Raw genomic sequence first — 14,393 nt, 5'->3', positions numbered from 1 at the left:
GAGCCGCTGGATAAATTGCAGAACGGCCACGCCCCTGGCATGCGGCTCCCGGCACCACCACCAACCAGGACCGTCTTTCCGATGCAATTTATCCGTCAATCTACGCGCATCCCCGCTCGCAGCGGCAGCTTAGGGACAATTCAGGAACACTTCGAGAAACCGAGCAGAGAAGCTATTCTCAGCCTTTACTTTATCTGTCCTCGTGTCGGTGCTTAGCGCTCATTAGTTTCCTATTTCTATGCGTCCGTAATATGGGTGCCGCGGGCTTGGAAAGTATTAAAGCTGGCGTTGCGTCCCGGTCTACGGTGCGGGTCTATAGTTTCTTTGCGTGGAGGATCAATTGAGCAGAAATCAGTCGAAATGGTCTCTTCGCGGTTGTTCTCGCTGCTCGCTGGGCTGTTGCTACAGTCGGTAGCTGCCCATGGAGAGCTAGTGGACAGCGCAACCATTGCCAAACGTGCAATCCGACCTAATCCTCCCAATGGCCACTGGATCGATACTTGGACGTCGATGCCGCAGCTCACAGAGCCTGCAAACCTACCGCCAGCCCCTTTCGTATGTTCCTTCGCACTTCAAGCTCCTCAGTTGTTTACATGCTATAGAACCAAACCGGCGCCGTCTTCGTCAACTCCACCATCCGACAGACCCTCCACATGTCTGTCGGAGCGTCTCAAATCCGAATCAAGATCTCGAATGCCTTCGGTGTGACAAATTTACCAGTCACCGCGGTCACCATAGCGCTTCCCGCAAATGATACCGCCGGCATCCACCAGATCCAATCCTCTACTCTGCAAAAAGTCACATTCTCCGGTAAAGACTCCATTTCGATTCCCAATGGCGCGCTCGCGGTCTCCGATCCGCTGAACTTTAAGATCAAGCCGCAGAGCATGCTTACCGTGACGATGTACCTTCAGACCGGGCAAACCACCAACAGCATCACCTCGCACCCTGGTAGCCGCACAACCAGTTGGTGGCAGTTCGGCAATGCGGTCTCTGCGCCTGCATTGACCGTCACGGACGCGACTACTCAAAACGCAGCACACTGGTACTTCCTCTCTGCCGTCGAGGCATGGGTCCCACCCCACTACGGCACCCTGAATATTATCGGAGACAGCATTACGGATGGGCGCGGCTCAGACACCAACAAGAACAACCGCTGGCCAGACCTCCTCCTAGCCCGCCTCCAAAAGAACCCCTCGACACGCGAGATCGCAGTGGCCAACCAAGCTGCAGGTGGCAACCGCATCCTGCTTGACGGCCTGGGGCCCAACGCCCTGGGCAGAGTGGAAAGAGACCTCCTACCCCACCCCGGTGTCAAATACGCCATGATCTTCGAAGGCGTAAACGACATTGGCACAGCAGATGCCACCGCAGCCGCCCAAACCGCCGTCTACGACTCCCTCGTGCAAGCCTACCAGCAAATAGTATCCCGCATCCACGCATTCGGCATCCCTGTCTTCGCCGCGACTATCACGCCTTTCTCCGCCCCGTCAAACTTCACAGGCCAGCCGTATTCGAGCCCGGTGCGGCAGCAGACGCGGCAGAAGATTAACACATTCATCAGGGAGTCCGGCACGTTCGATGCGGTGGTGGACTTTGATAAGATGTTGGCTGATCCGAAGGTCCCCGCTCAGCTGAGGGAAGAGTACAACTCCGGAGACTATCTGCATCCTAATGTCGCTGGGTACCAGAGGCTGGCGGACTTGTTCCCGGTTGGGATATTTGATGCGTGGGAGGGAGGGGCGGATGAGTTTGTGTGAAGAGGCTGGATGGTGATAGAAGAATGTGAATGGAGTTGGCAGTTGGTATCGCTGCTTCTCGTGACTAATGGATGACCTGATGCTGCCCGGCCGCGGACGCCACAATGCATATGACTGTGAGGGTTTATGCTGTAAGCAAGCAACGATCTCTCGGCTCGGCCCCGAAAGCTAAGCATCAAAACTGGCCCACGCGTTCATCGAAATCCAAATCTAGTACCTTCTGCAAGTGCTGATTATACCTGCATCCATGGATATGATCTCGCAATGCCAGAGGCTAGGCTGCAAGAGGCTAGCGTGAGTGGCTCCTATTCGACCAACCCCGGGAAAACTACGTCACGTCGGCAACTCGCCGCTTTTCCGGCAAGAAACTTTATTTCCGGCAACGTCTTTCGCTCGCGGTACAAGAGAGGGGCGAACTGGTACGGAAAAGCCCTGAAAGGCGATATCTCCGTGCTTGGGAGGCGCGAGATCCGTTCTGCGGAGAAATGTGATCCCTGCAGTGCATCCGTACATCATGATATAAAACTGACGATGACCTCACTGCAGCTAAATTTCGATGGACAGCACCGACAGAACGGCCAATCTGAACCACAAAAACCATAATGACGGATAGAGCAGGGGAAGATCCACTGGCTAAAGGCCCTGGGCGATTCCAACAGGCATCGTCGTCGTCGGAAATAGATCCGGAAAAGCCACGACGAGGGCGAAGACATTCAGTATCCAGTTCGAGTTCGTCGTCGAGCCTCGATTCAGACGATAAAGACGCCGATGGACATCGCCCCACCAGCCGCGAGCTGCGGCACTCGATATCCCGCTCGCGCAGTCGCCGTTCGTCTCGCGCGCCAGAAGCTACGACCACAGGCCTCTCGCAGCACCTCTCACGCACTCTCTCGAGACGCGACACCGTGCTATCGCGTATACGCACGAGACCAAATGTCCCGCCTTTCAACCATCCTTTGGCGCACCAGCCCACGACCGCAGATGTCATCGTCGACTTCGACGGCCCCGACGATCCATACCGCCCGCTCAACTGGCCGACCAAGAAAAAAGTCATCACCACGATGCTCTACGGGCTCACCACGATGAGCGCGACATGGGCCTCCTCGGCCTACAGCGCCGGCACCGAGCAAGTCATGCGCGAGTTCCACGTCGGGACCGCAGTGGCCACGCTGGGGACGACGCTGTTTCTCTTCGGCTTCGGCGTCGGGCCGCTCCTCTGGGCGCCGCTTTCGGAGGTCTATGGCAGGCGCGTTGCGGTACTGACGCCGATGTTTGTGGCGATTTGCTTTAGCTTTGCGTCGGCGACGGCGAAGGACTTCCAGACGCTGATGCTGACGAGGTTTTTTGGCGCGTTTTTTGCGAGCGCGCCGGTTACGAATACGGGCGGTGTGTTGGGGGATTTGTTTAGTCCCGCGTGGAGGGGGATTGCTATGGCGGGGTATGCGATGGCCGTTGTGGGTGGGCCTTGTGTTGGTGAGTCTAATTCCCCTATCCCCCCCAAATTTTTTTTTTGGTGGAGGTAGTTACAATGAAGCTAATAGTACGACCCAGGCCCCATTGTCTCCGCCGCCTTCGTCGTCCAGCCCTCCCTCGGCTGGCGCTGGACCGAGTACTTCACCGGCATCCTACAAGCTGTCATCCTCGTCTTCGCCATCCTCTTCATCGACGAATCCTACCCGCCCAAACTCCTCGTCTACAAAGCGCGGCGCCTCCGCCACGAGACCGGGAACTGGGCCCTACACGCCAAGTTCGAAGAATGGGACGTCAGCATCGCCGAGCTGGTAAGAAAATTCCTCGTCCGCCCCGGCCAGCTTCTCATGACGCCCATCTGCTTTCTCGTTGCGCTGTACGCGAGCTTCTGCTACGGCATCCTGTACATGCAACTCGGCGGCATCCCGATCATCTTCGGCGAAGTGCGCGGCTGGAAACAGCTCCCAGCCACCCTACCGTTCTTAGGGATGCTGCTCGGCGCCTTCCTCGGCGGCGCGGCGAACGTCTACAACCAACTGCTCTACAACAAAGCCTACCGCGCAGCCGGCAACCGCGCCGTCCCCGAGAAGCGCCTCCCGCCCATGATGGTCGGCTCCGTGCTGTTCTCCGCGGGGCAGTTCCTCATGGGCTGGACGGCCGATCCGTCGATACACTGGATCGCGCCCGTGCTCGGGCTGGTGATGATGGGAACGGGGTTTTTTACTATCTTCCAGGCGGCGCTGAATTATTTGGTCGATACGTTTACGCTGTATGCGGCGAGCGCGGTTGCGGCGAATACGTTTCTGCGGAGTTGTTTCGCCGGCGCGTTCCCGCTCGTCGTGGGACCCATGTATCATAATATTGGCGTGGGGCCGGGGAGTAGTGTTACGGGGGGCTTTGCGGCGCTGCTTATTCCCGTGCCGTTTGTGTTTTATGCGTATGGGAAGAGGATTCGGAGGGTGAGTAGGTGGAGTCGGGGGAGTGTGTATGATTGAGGAAGGAGAGGGGGGTAGAATGGGAATGAGGGACTCGATGGGATGGCAGAGCCCCTTGGGCATTGATGTCCTTCTTCTACTTCACCTCTTTACTTACTCTCTCTGACGCCTTGGCTCGACATCAGCCATGCCAAGTCACGAGGCCGAAGAGTTTCTTGCCCGGCGACAAACGAGCGCGAAGTATCTCCGCGATTCCATCCATCCTCTATCGCCAAAATCCTCTTCCTTCTTCCGCACGAACAAAAAGGGAAGAAATTAGCCGCTCGCTGTGTTTCGCACCGTTGCTTAGCTCAACGTCCACGGAAGGCGTGTATGGCATCTGCTGTGGGGGCTGGAGGAGGGGACAAAAGACTTGGAAAGGCCTCCCCAGGATTCACCTACCTCAACACCGAATGCATCTCTCGCGTAGCTGGCTGATTGAAGACGAAGCTTGTCCAGCGCTACTGCTTTAGAGGGGCGCAAAGTAGCTCACCTTAGGCTGTCCCGAGCCACTCACTCCCGAAGAGTACGAAGTGGTAAAGACCACTAGCCAGCCTGCTAGACGTCCATCGCTCCTGCGCATACACCTTGGTCTCTGGATCCCCGGGAACTCGAGAAAGAAAATCAATCCTTCAATCAATCAAGGCCGAAGCACCTCACCCAGACGCCCACCCACCCATCCATTCCCACCCCAACGGTCCATCCAGGACCGCTTGCTATGCTACCACAAACCCAGCGGCCACTCCACACTATGCACCCTCCGCCTATGCTCATCCACGCTCTCCACCGTCCCAAACCACGCGCGCACCGGCGCCCTCACCCCGACCCAATCCCCCAACATCCACTCGCCGTGCCCCCCACGCCGCAGTGCTTTCTCGCACTCCCGCGTCTCCGTCTCAAGACACACATTGCAAAACGCCCCGTACTCCGCCTCCCTACCTTCCCCACCACCGTCCAGCCACGGCGCCACAACCACGCTAAGCTTGCAGTACGCATCGTCTTCGATCCACACAGCGCCGCGCATCGGCTGCCGGAGCGACGTGCGCGACTCGCGCGGCGGGATCTTACCAGCATTAATCCCCCCGTGCACCGCCGTGCTGGCGTAGTACGTCCGCGGCGCGTTGGCGTAGACACGAATACTATTCCAGCGCGTGCCGTACACGCCGGGGACGGCTTGGAAGCGCGGGACGAGGGCGGCGGGGAAGTCGGGCTCGGCGAGGCCGAAGTGGGTGTTGAGCTGGGCGAGGTTGCGCGGGCCGGGTGCGGCGTCGCAGGGCCCGCCGACGGTGAGGCAGCGGCGCGAGAGCGTGAAGACGTCGAGGTAAGGCGCGAGATTGGCGCAGGCGGCGCCGTCGCAGACGCGCTGGCGCAGCTTGGAGAGGAGCTGCGCGGCGGTGAAGAGGTCTGCGGTGTGGATGCTGAGGGCGAGGCGGATGGTGTTGGGGGCGTGGGTTATGATCTGGAGAACGGATGTTAGTAGAGAGAAGTGGAAGAAGGCAGGGTGTCAATGTCTACTCGCCTTCTTCCACGTCACCATGCTATCCACGACTTGCCCTGCCTTCCTGCCCACCCTGCGAAACGTGACGAGCGACTGTAGATCGATGTATGCGAGCACTTCGTGTTGCAGCTCGAGGGGCAGCTTGTCTAGTGCGCCGAGGCCGGTCTTGGGTTTCCCGCTGGTGGTGTTGTGGCGGCCGTAGTCGAGCGGGCAGTTGGCGCGCAGGATGTTCGGGTCGAGGATGTAGTTGTTGAGGACCTGGAGCGTGGAGCGCTGCTGCGGGGTGAGGGAGGAGAGATTCTTGCTGCCGGCGGGGGCCATGCTGAGCAAGGCGGTGAGGAGTCGAGAGGAGGTTTGTGTGTTGAAGGTCGGGTGGGGTGGAGGACGGAAAGTTTGTTTGAGGGAGGAGAGTTGAGGTTGTTATTGATACTGTAAGCGCGCCAAGGTGGTGGGCGAGGCGCCGAAAGCATTCTTTCACTTGACTTGACTTGATGCTGCTTGCACTAAACCGTGTTGATCGATGGTGTGTTTAGAAAATAGTCTATTTCTCACTAGTGCTGTATATTTAGTATACAATTAGTGTATACAATTAGTGAACGGAACCCCTCTCTATCTGTCTTAAACACGTATTAGCCCCAAAGTTTCGTCTTTTCCCAAATCAGCACGGGACGTCGCGAACATTGGAACCCCCCCTCACTTCATAAAGTCTCCACATTCCCTCACAGAACCGGACGGCCTTACTTAGCACCCTGGCACCATCAGTGCCACCTACCCAGTCACTCTCTCAAGCTTGAACCCCCCCGGCACCATCCTCTGCCACCACCCCTCCGGATCATACTTCCCAGCCACCTCTCTCATAAACCCCACATTCTCCTCCCCATAACTCCCCAGCGAATCCTGACTCACATCCGCATAGTTCAAATACACCCAATCCACACCTCCTGCCTCATTCTCCGCCACCTCCCTGAGCTTCACCATCATGTTGCTCACTTCCGCATGTACTAGCGCGACCGCAGCATCATCTCCATTAGTAACGGATACGCCAGCGGTCCAGAGAATAGCGTTGCCGGGGATGCGGTCGAGGCCGAGCACGTTGCCCCCTTGGCGCTGTCCAATGGCGGACAGGTAAGAGGGGAGGGGCTGGAAGAAGTTTTGCGTTATGAAGTTCGAGGTGCCGATGGAGGAGGAGAGGGAGCGGACGAGGTCGGCGTGAAGGGAGACAGTGGCGCGGAGGATGGGGGGTTTGTTGAGGAAGGTTAGGGTTGCGCGGACGTTCCTGGGATAGAGGGGTTAGCGGAGTCTAGCTGCGTGGGGGATAGGGGAAAAGAAAGAAGAGGGAAAAGCGTAGACTGACTTCCCTCCACCAGCAACCTGCGACTCATTCGCCGCGTCAGCGAGCGACTTGAGTTCCCAGGTGCTGCTCAACGCTGGGATGTCAGTGACCTTTTCAAACCCCGCCGTGTTCAGATTGCCCTGCGTGTTCGCGCGGATAACCTCTATCATCACCTAAGACGGCGGTACAGTTAGCAATGCTCTAGTTTTCATACCACGGGGTTGGCTCACATCCTCGCTGCTCTTTGGATCGTGGGTATATAACACAATGAGGTGATCATTCCTCCCCAGCTCTTCCGGCCGATTCGTGAAATCAACCACCGCGTCCACGACCTGGTCGCTGTAGTTCGCCGCGATAACGCTCTGCCCATACGCCAGATCAACGGCTGGCATAGCTTCCATATCAAACCTTGTCACGATGCCAAAGTTCATACCACCACCCTTTAGCGCCCGCCAGAGATCGGCATTCTTGTTGGCGTTCGCGTCAACGATGCTTCCGTTCGCGAGCACGACTTCGTAGTTGATAACTGTGTCGCAGCCAAACCCATTCCGCGTGGTATGGTACGAGTTCCCGCCTCCAAGGAGAAATCCGCCCACGCCCACGCCGCCATCGCGTCCGCCGGTGACCGTAACATTGCCGTTGTGCAGCAAGCTGAAATAAACGTCTTTCCACACAGCCCCAGGCTCAACACTAGCCAAACCACTCCCGGGATCGTACCACGAGCGGTTCATCATGCCGAGGTCGATGGTGATGCCGTTAGCAATGTTGCTGATCCCCGGGCCGGAATTTCCGCCGCCGCGGACGGCGATGTGCCAGTCTCCCGCCCCAGAGCCGGCCGCTGTTAGGGCGGTGATGGCGGTGGAGAGTTCTTGCGTGGTGAGGGGTTGGAAGAAGCACCAGGGGCGGAGGCGGGCGTTGCCGGACCAATAGCTTTGGACGCGGGGTTCGTAGGCGGGCGAGGTGGCGAGGACGAGGCGGGAAGTTAGATTAGTGGAGAGGAACGCGTCGCACTATGGGGATTGTTAGACAGTTTGGGTAATGGTGGAATGGGTGGGTGAAGTATTGTGAATAGGACTTGGGTAGAGAGTGGAGTTGTGTTTCGACTTACTGGAGGAAACCCAGTGACGGCTGAGGTACCATTTGAGACGGTAGCTGTAGTTGTAGATAATAGGAAAGCAATGAGAGCGCTAGTCTCCGCCGCGGTGCGTAACATGGTGGCTCTGTGACGCGCCTTGCTCGCGGATGGAGCGTTTATTTACTACTTGGGGATATCTCCGCCTTTGTGTCCGCAGAAGTGCAAATCGAACGGTCAAGAAGATTGGTTATGAGAAAGTAGTCGTGCGAATGCTTGACAATGATTCAAGTGGAACTCTACATCCACCCAGTACTTTTCCCATCTCTTATATACGTGAATGCCCCTGTTATGCGAGTAGGATCACAGTCCATGTCGCCGTTAGTATCATTGGATTGACGTTGACATTCCTAGGAGGAAGGCTTAGATGCTCTGTATAGACAGATGAACTCGTAACACGCGTGTTCGTTCCTCTTACTCGCATGCCTCGCCCGAAACGGAAGGGGATCTGCTGGGTCAGGGTTCCGCGAGGTCTGAGTTAGCGGATGAGGGGTTGCACCGGCTCCGCATACAGCCCCCGGCTCGCAAGACCTGCGCGTAGAGGCCGATTGTAAGGCCCTTGCGTTACGCGTGTTACGCAATACTAGTTTCCTATCTATCGCTGGGTACGTCGATTATTCACAAGGACTTTATATCGAGGCGCACAGAGAAGTTTCCACTGTAACGATGGGAATTAGCAATATATTGTCTTAAACCGTTAAAGCACCCAGGTGCTCGGTCCAAGTATGGTAAAAGAAGGGTACTACCTTCGTAACTAGACATCAGATCAAATGTAAGAGACCTTGACTCCCATACCGACAGTACGACGAACTTTCTCCCAGGCATTCCTTAGAAGTCGCATTATTTTTTCTCGTAAATCCCGTCGTCCAAACGCCAAGGCAAAGGCCAGTAGAAAGAGGAGTGTTCGAAACAAAGTCATGGGATTGGCAGTCATCGAGTGCGCCGTATTCGTGATCAGCGCTTGTACCGATGCAAACAGTGAGGAAGCGCGACGGTACAGGCCCGGAGGAGGGCTGGCAGCTTTCTTTGCGGGCCTTGATGCACGGGACGATGTCGAGGGCGCAGGTCGATGACCGCCGGACTTCCGGAACACTTCGTCTGAGCCTCTGGGCTGACGCCTGTTCTCTTCCTCTCGTTTTCTTCTTTCATCTTCAGCTCGGGACTGTTCCAAACGGCGAGCTTCAGTTTCTTTGCGGCGTTGCTCCATCTGCTCCTGCTGCTGCTGGCGCAGCCTTTCGTCCCTTCTCTCTGTGTCTTCCTTCTCTTCTCTCAGGGAATGAAGGGCGAGCAGGAATGCTTCCTTCCTCTCGTCGTCGAGGACCTCAGACATAGATATGAACTCGCGTGCGTAGTCCCACTCCTCGTTCCGGGGAAGGACATGGAGGGTGTAGAGCTCGAGGAGCTTTAGGCGGGTGTTGAGATCGCGCGGTGTGCTTGTTCCGTTGTTGTGTTGACTGGGTCGGCGCTGTAGGTATGCGGACGAGGACATGTGCGAGGAGATGTCGAAGGTGGGATTTGCCGAGGCGGAGAGATAAATTTCGAGCTTCTGCTGGTTGAGCCGCTGGGAGGGCGAGTGAGTGAGGAGCAGTGTTGCTCTACGCATGGGTTAGCATACTCCACCGCGTGACCTAGGAGATATCTCACAGATTAACTACCACCTCCGCGTCCACGTCTCCCTCGACGCCGGCATACCCGTCGTGGACGAGCTCGTCCCAAACGCTGCCATCCCGACATTTGGACACCAATTGCTTCCACCTCGTGCTCCCAAACGCATGCTTGCCCTCTTCCGCTCCCAGTTCTACGACCGAATTAAGGAAGGTGAGGTAGAAGCTCCACACCTTGACCCGCGTTCCCCGCGACGCGGTAGCTATTGGTGCATAGCCTGATGGCTCCCCATTGTACGATTCGTTGATGTCGTCATGAGTAGGCGGAGTGATGATGGGCTCGATGGTTGAGAGGGCTTCGGGCAGTCTGCGCGTAAGGAACAGCTGGGCGGCTTGCCGGTACGCCTTTGCGATCTGCTGTGAGTGCTGCCGGGACCCGGACAAGGACGAGACGGAGGACCCGAGCATGCGCGAGCTACTCATGTCCTCGTACAGTGCAGCCATGCGGGGCGAGGCTACTGAGGCGGCGCGGCGAGCGAGAGACGTCCCATGTCTCCTGGAACGGCGGAGAGGGAGTGTTGACCGGCGCGGTGAGGAATGTGAAAGGTCGCGCCTGCCGAACCTCGGCTGAGTGACGGAATCATCAAAAGGGTCTTGGCATCCACCAGCCACTCACTAGCCACCCGCTAGCCGCAAGCCACCTCGTCTTCGCTCAAACACCAGGCGCACATCGCGACATGGCAACACCCCCAGCAATCGCATCACGCTTGTGCTTGCCAAACATGGCGCGGATGTCAAACTGTGCCTGAGTCAAGAAGCATACCCCACCCTGTCTTGGATCGTTCTTACTGACCGTCGTGTTGCTCACTCTCAGCTGCAGAAAAGGGCGGCGCCCCTCGAATACTCGCCTCACGCCCAACTCTTCTAGAAATATTCTCTCGCTAGGCAGCAGGGTGGAGTGCAGTGCCTCCAGAGGCAGATACTATCCGATATAAAACGACTTACCTGTCCGCTACCTCAACCTGTCATCTCCACAACAAGCGAGTGACCGAAAACCATGGAAGTCGATGCTGCTTCTTTCTCGCATCGCCTACTCGGCCTGCTAGTCAGCATCTCTGAAGCCGACTTTGTGTCTTTCGACCTTGAGCTGTCTGGCATTCCTTCACACCTCCCCGGTAGGAAAAAGGCCGGCCGGGACAGGAAAACGCTTGAAGACCGCTACGAGGAAACAAAAGAAGCAGCAGAGCGCTATCAGATCCTTCAGGTGGGTATCACGTGTGCTAGATTCGACTACCTCGCCAACAAGTACATTCTCCGCCCCTACAATATCACCATCAGTTCTCTGCTCGACGCACGGCTGGACATTGAACGCGACATCTGTATTCAGAGTGGAGCGGCCACCTTCCTCTTGAACAATGGCTTCGACCTGGGCTTGCCGTTCTCTAAGGGCGTGCAGTACCTATCACGGGAAGAAGCGGCAAGAGCAAAGCAAATGGCGTACGACCGCCTGGACAAGAAGAACGCCATTGAGGATCTGCAGCTCAAGGACGAAGACGTTGACTCGCTCGACTTTGTGAGACGCGCCCGGGAAGCTATCACGAAATGGAAAGCCAGCAGCGTGCACTCACTGGATATTACAACGCACACAGGATTGCCAGAACAACCCCTCATCCCCGCCATTTCCCGCTTCGAGAAACGACTCGTGCACCAGCTCGTCCGCGCGGAGTTCCCGGACCTTGTTTCTATTGGGAGATCCGAATGCATCCGGATCATCGACTTTGACCCCTTGCGAGAAGCGGACAACACGAGGAGGCTCAAGAACAGGGTGAAGGAGCAGATCGCGAAGCAGACTGGGTTCCGATGGGTCTTCGAGGCCCTCGCGAAGGGCGACATACAGCAAGCCGATCCCTTCCACTACCCCCAGGGCACGAGTGGCTACATAATTGCCGCCGACACGCACGATGTGAAGGATCGCTTCGATCGCACTTTTGAGCGCCTAAAGAAGCATCAGCCTGTTCTGGTGGGCCACAACATGTTCACTGATCTAGTGTACTTCTACCGGACTTTCGTTGGCGAGCTTCCAGATACTTTGGATGACTTCTGCAGGGAACTTCACAAGCTCTTCCCCAAGATTGTAGATACAAAGTACCTCGCGACCCATGCCGAAGGAGATCTCAACGCGTCGCCGACACTACAAGAGATCGCTGAGAGGTTGGAAAAGCAGTCGCTTCCTGACATTGGTACATCATGATTTCTCTAATCTACGTTTCTTAACTGACAGACGTGCAGTCACCCACGCCGACCACCCGAAATACCATAACAAGCAAGCTTTCCATGAAGCCGGGTACGATAGCCTCCTCACCGCAACCATCATGCTCCGCCTATCCGCAAAGATAGATGCAGAACGCCAAGGGAAGGACATTCTACCCGCAAAGTTAAATGCAGAGCGTCAAGAGAAAGACACCCTCGCGGCAGCTACGGATACCCAATCCGAGAAGAGCTTCAAGTCCGCTCTAGAGGATCAAGTCATGATGGAGGATGGACGCGAGAAGGTCGACGAGCCTATTCCTCCTCCTCCAATAGATGACCCCAACCAACCCTCACCGCAATCGCCTCCCCAGAAGAAAAAGAAACGAAACAAAGGCAAGAAGAACAAACCCAACACCGCCAAACAGCCATCGGAACGCCGCTTCGAAACCCGCAACATGTTCGACAGCCTCCGTGAACTGCGCCTAAACCCGGACACCGACGACCCAGCGCCCTCCTCTCCCTCGTCTGAGGAGAACCAACCCGCAGAGGCTACCGAGAAAGCTGAATGGACCCCTCCGTCCTCCTCCTGGCAGGACGAACCCTTCGTCCAGGACACGTCTGCCTGGGTGCCCATTGAGACGGTGCAGCGCAAGCCCATGGAGATGATACCGCCGTTTGACTCGGGGTTCTGGACGGAGTTTGGGAATACGCTGAGGGTGTTTGGGACGAGGGAGGCGGTGCTTAAGGTCGCGAAGTGGATCTGATGGCGTAGCGTGTTCGTGCATGCAATCCTGGAAAGACTTTCGGTAGGTAGCTGGACTCCGTTTGTGTACCTAGCTAGTCTAGCCGCTAATAACATTTCCGAGCCCCTCTACCTTCTTTCCCGTTCTTCGTCCATGTGCGAGGCCTGCTCACCAGCGCAGCGTTGTTGGGTTGTTGCGCCTGGCCCTGTGCAGGTGTAGAACCCGTGGAAGTGTGCTTGTAGCAACATTGCTGCGGCTTTGGACAGTACTCGCCCTCGAGGATATGCGGGCATGTTTGTCCTTGGTGAGCGTGCGAGAACTTGCAAGTAGCGCCGAAGCGGCAGCCTTGTGGTCGGTTTACCCAGAGGCATGGCTTCTGGGACTGGGTGGTGGCTTGGGGGGCTTGGATGGCGTTGGTGGATGCGTCGGCTGCTTTGTTGTTGGTGGTGGGCTGTTGCTTTTCCTCCTTGGGCTGTTGGGATTGCGCGGTAGCTTGGGTAGCGCTGGTAGCGGTGGGCGCATCTACTGCTTTGCTGTCGCTGTTGTCGTTCGTAGGCTGTTCCTCACCGCCTGTCCGCTGCTCTTCCTCGCTAGTGCCGGCCACTTGCATATCCTCGCTACTGCTCATCCCTTCTTCCGCTTCCACCTCCGCTCCCTCATCTCCATCCAGCGCAGACTCAGACAGCGGCCCGGCTTTAGCAGCCGCGTCTGCTTCCGCTTCCGCAATGTAGTCCCCAATGTCGGCCATCAGCCACTCATCGAACGCGGCCCATTCTTCCGCGGAGACCGTGCTGTCGGGGATGTACTCGGCAGCCTCGACCTCGGTAGTACTCTGCTTGGGGTACTTCGATGGGCGATCTTCAGCAGTCGAGGCGGATTCGTCGCGTGCGTGCTTGTGCATGCTGGATGCTGAAGGTGTGGATGAGGGATGTAAGGAGGGGTTGTGGGGCTTGGTAAGGGGAGAGAATTGAGTAGAGGTAAGGATGTGTGAGGATGTGGAGTTGGTGTGGGGAGTTGTTGCTGTTCTGAGAGGAGACCTTGAGATGTTTTGGGATGATTTTGTATGGAGAGGAAGTGGGGGGAGGTGTAATGGTGCGTAGATGGGGTCGTGCGGGTGTATTCACGGTGGTGAAAGGGGAGTGAAAGAGGCGGTGAATGCTCATCATGAGATTTCAAGTGAATCGATTTAGCTCACACGGAGAGTGAATTTAATCGTCTTGTGGTAACAGGATTATATTATGAACTTAGTTGGCTTGGAAATGTATGTGTAAAGAGCGTAACTACGTGAAGACATCGGGGGCGGGGATATTGCTAGTAAGTTTAAGAGGTGGAAATAAAGAACCGAGGTTACACCCGTCTCTATTCACTCCTGATAGTTACGTTTTGCGTAGTAGTCTTTTCGCATTGAGCCACTGGTGAAGGTGAAAAGGGCTTTTCACTGTTCTAACTTCAACGCATAGCGGACTGAGATGTGCGCTAGCTCCACAGCGCTTGCCCTACAAGGTCCTCCGACTATGTAACAATACAGTGGTTTCAGAGCTGCAATTGCCGCCGCACGCGCTCCCCGGCAATCGCGCTGATAGTTCTATGTTGCAGATCAAAAGTCCACAATCGCGGGCCTCACATACC

The 14,393-nt window shown here is 56.6% G+C and overlaps 7 protein-coding genes across 7 annotated transcripts; 3 read left to right on the top strand and 4 right to left on the bottom strand.

Moving 5' to 3' along the window:
* The first annotated feature begins 100 nt into the window (after positions 1-100).
* BU26DRAFT_330961 (SGNH hydrolase) lies at positions 101-2,061 on the top strand. Its single transcript, XM_033822184.1, has 2 exons — positions 101-555; positions 603-2,061. Exons 1-2 carry the CDS (start codon positions 361-363, stop codon positions 1,758-1,760), a joined length of 1,353 nt encoding a protein of 450 aa, XP_033683311.1. The 5' UTR covers positions 101-360; the 3' UTR covers positions 1,761-2,061.
* BU26DRAFT_330962 (MFS general substrate transporter) lies at positions 2,062-4,574 on the top strand. Its single transcript, XM_033822185.1, has 2 exons — positions 2,062-3,233; positions 3,312-4,574. The coding sequence occupies exons 1-2, from the start codon at positions 2,363-2,365 to the stop codon at positions 4,223-4,225; spliced, it is 1,785 nt and encodes a 594-aa protein (XP_033683310.1). The 5' UTR covers positions 2,062-2,362; the 3' UTR covers positions 4,226-4,574.
* A 351-nt stretch (positions 4,575-4,925) lies between these two features.
* Positions 4,926-6,023, bottom strand: BU26DRAFT_565708 (uncharacterized protein; the record flags this gene model as incomplete). Its single annotated transcript, XM_033833426.1, has 2 exons — positions 4,926-5,663; positions 5,739-6,023. The coding sequence occupies 2 exons, from the start codon at positions 6,021-6,023 to the stop codon at positions 4,926-4,928; spliced, it is 1,023 nt and encodes a 340-aa protein (XP_033683309.1).
* A 447-nt stretch (positions 6,024-6,470) lies between these two features.
* On the bottom strand, positions 6,471-8,248 carry BU26DRAFT_551636 (FAD binding domain-containing protein; the record flags this gene model as incomplete). Its single annotated transcript, XM_033832113.1, has 4 exons — positions 6,471-6,978; positions 7,057-7,208; positions 7,266-8,045; positions 8,144-8,248. The coding sequence occupies 4 exons, from the start codon at positions 8,246-8,248 to the stop codon at positions 6,471-6,473; spliced, it is 1,545 nt and encodes a 514-aa protein (XP_033683308.1).
* A 685-nt stretch (positions 8,249-8,933) lies between these two features.
* On the bottom strand, positions 8,934-10,275 carry BU26DRAFT_531648 (uncharacterized protein; the record flags this gene model as incomplete). Its single annotated transcript, XM_033831045.1, has 2 exons — positions 8,934-9,762; positions 9,812-10,275. 2 exons carry the CDS (start codon positions 10,273-10,275, stop codon positions 8,934-8,936), a joined length of 1,293 nt encoding a protein of 430 aa, XP_033683307.1.
* Positions 10,276-10,502: 227 nt separating this feature from the next.
* Positions 10,503-12,888, top strand: BU26DRAFT_520014 (CAF1-domain-containing protein). Its single transcript, XM_033829204.1, has 2 exons — positions 10,503-12,011; positions 12,061-12,888. The coding sequence occupies exons 1-2, from the start codon at positions 10,829-10,831 to the stop codon at positions 12,783-12,785; spliced, it is 1,908 nt and encodes a 635-aa protein (XP_033683306.1). The 5' UTR covers positions 10,503-10,828; the 3' UTR covers positions 12,786-12,888.
* On the bottom strand, positions 12,871-13,665 carry BU26DRAFT_565704 (uncharacterized protein; the record flags this gene model as incomplete). The annotated part of the gene is made up of 1 exon (XM_033833425.1): positions 12,871-13,665. The coding sequence occupies one exon, from the start codon at positions 13,663-13,665 to the stop codon at positions 12,871-12,873; it is 795 nt and encodes a 264-aa protein (XP_033683305.1).
* Positions 13,666-14,393: the final 728 nt, after the last annotated feature.

The sequence above is a fragment of the Trematosphaeria pertusa genome, assembly GCF_010094035.1.
Source record: "Trematosphaeria pertusa strain CBS 122368 unplaced genomic scaffold BU26scaffold_8, whole genome shotgun sequence".
NCBI lineage: Eukaryota > Fungi > Ascomycota > Dothideomycetes > Pleosporales > Trematosphaeriaceae > Trematosphaeria > Trematosphaeria pertusa.
This window is presented reverse-complemented; position numbering and strand designations above follow the sequence as displayed.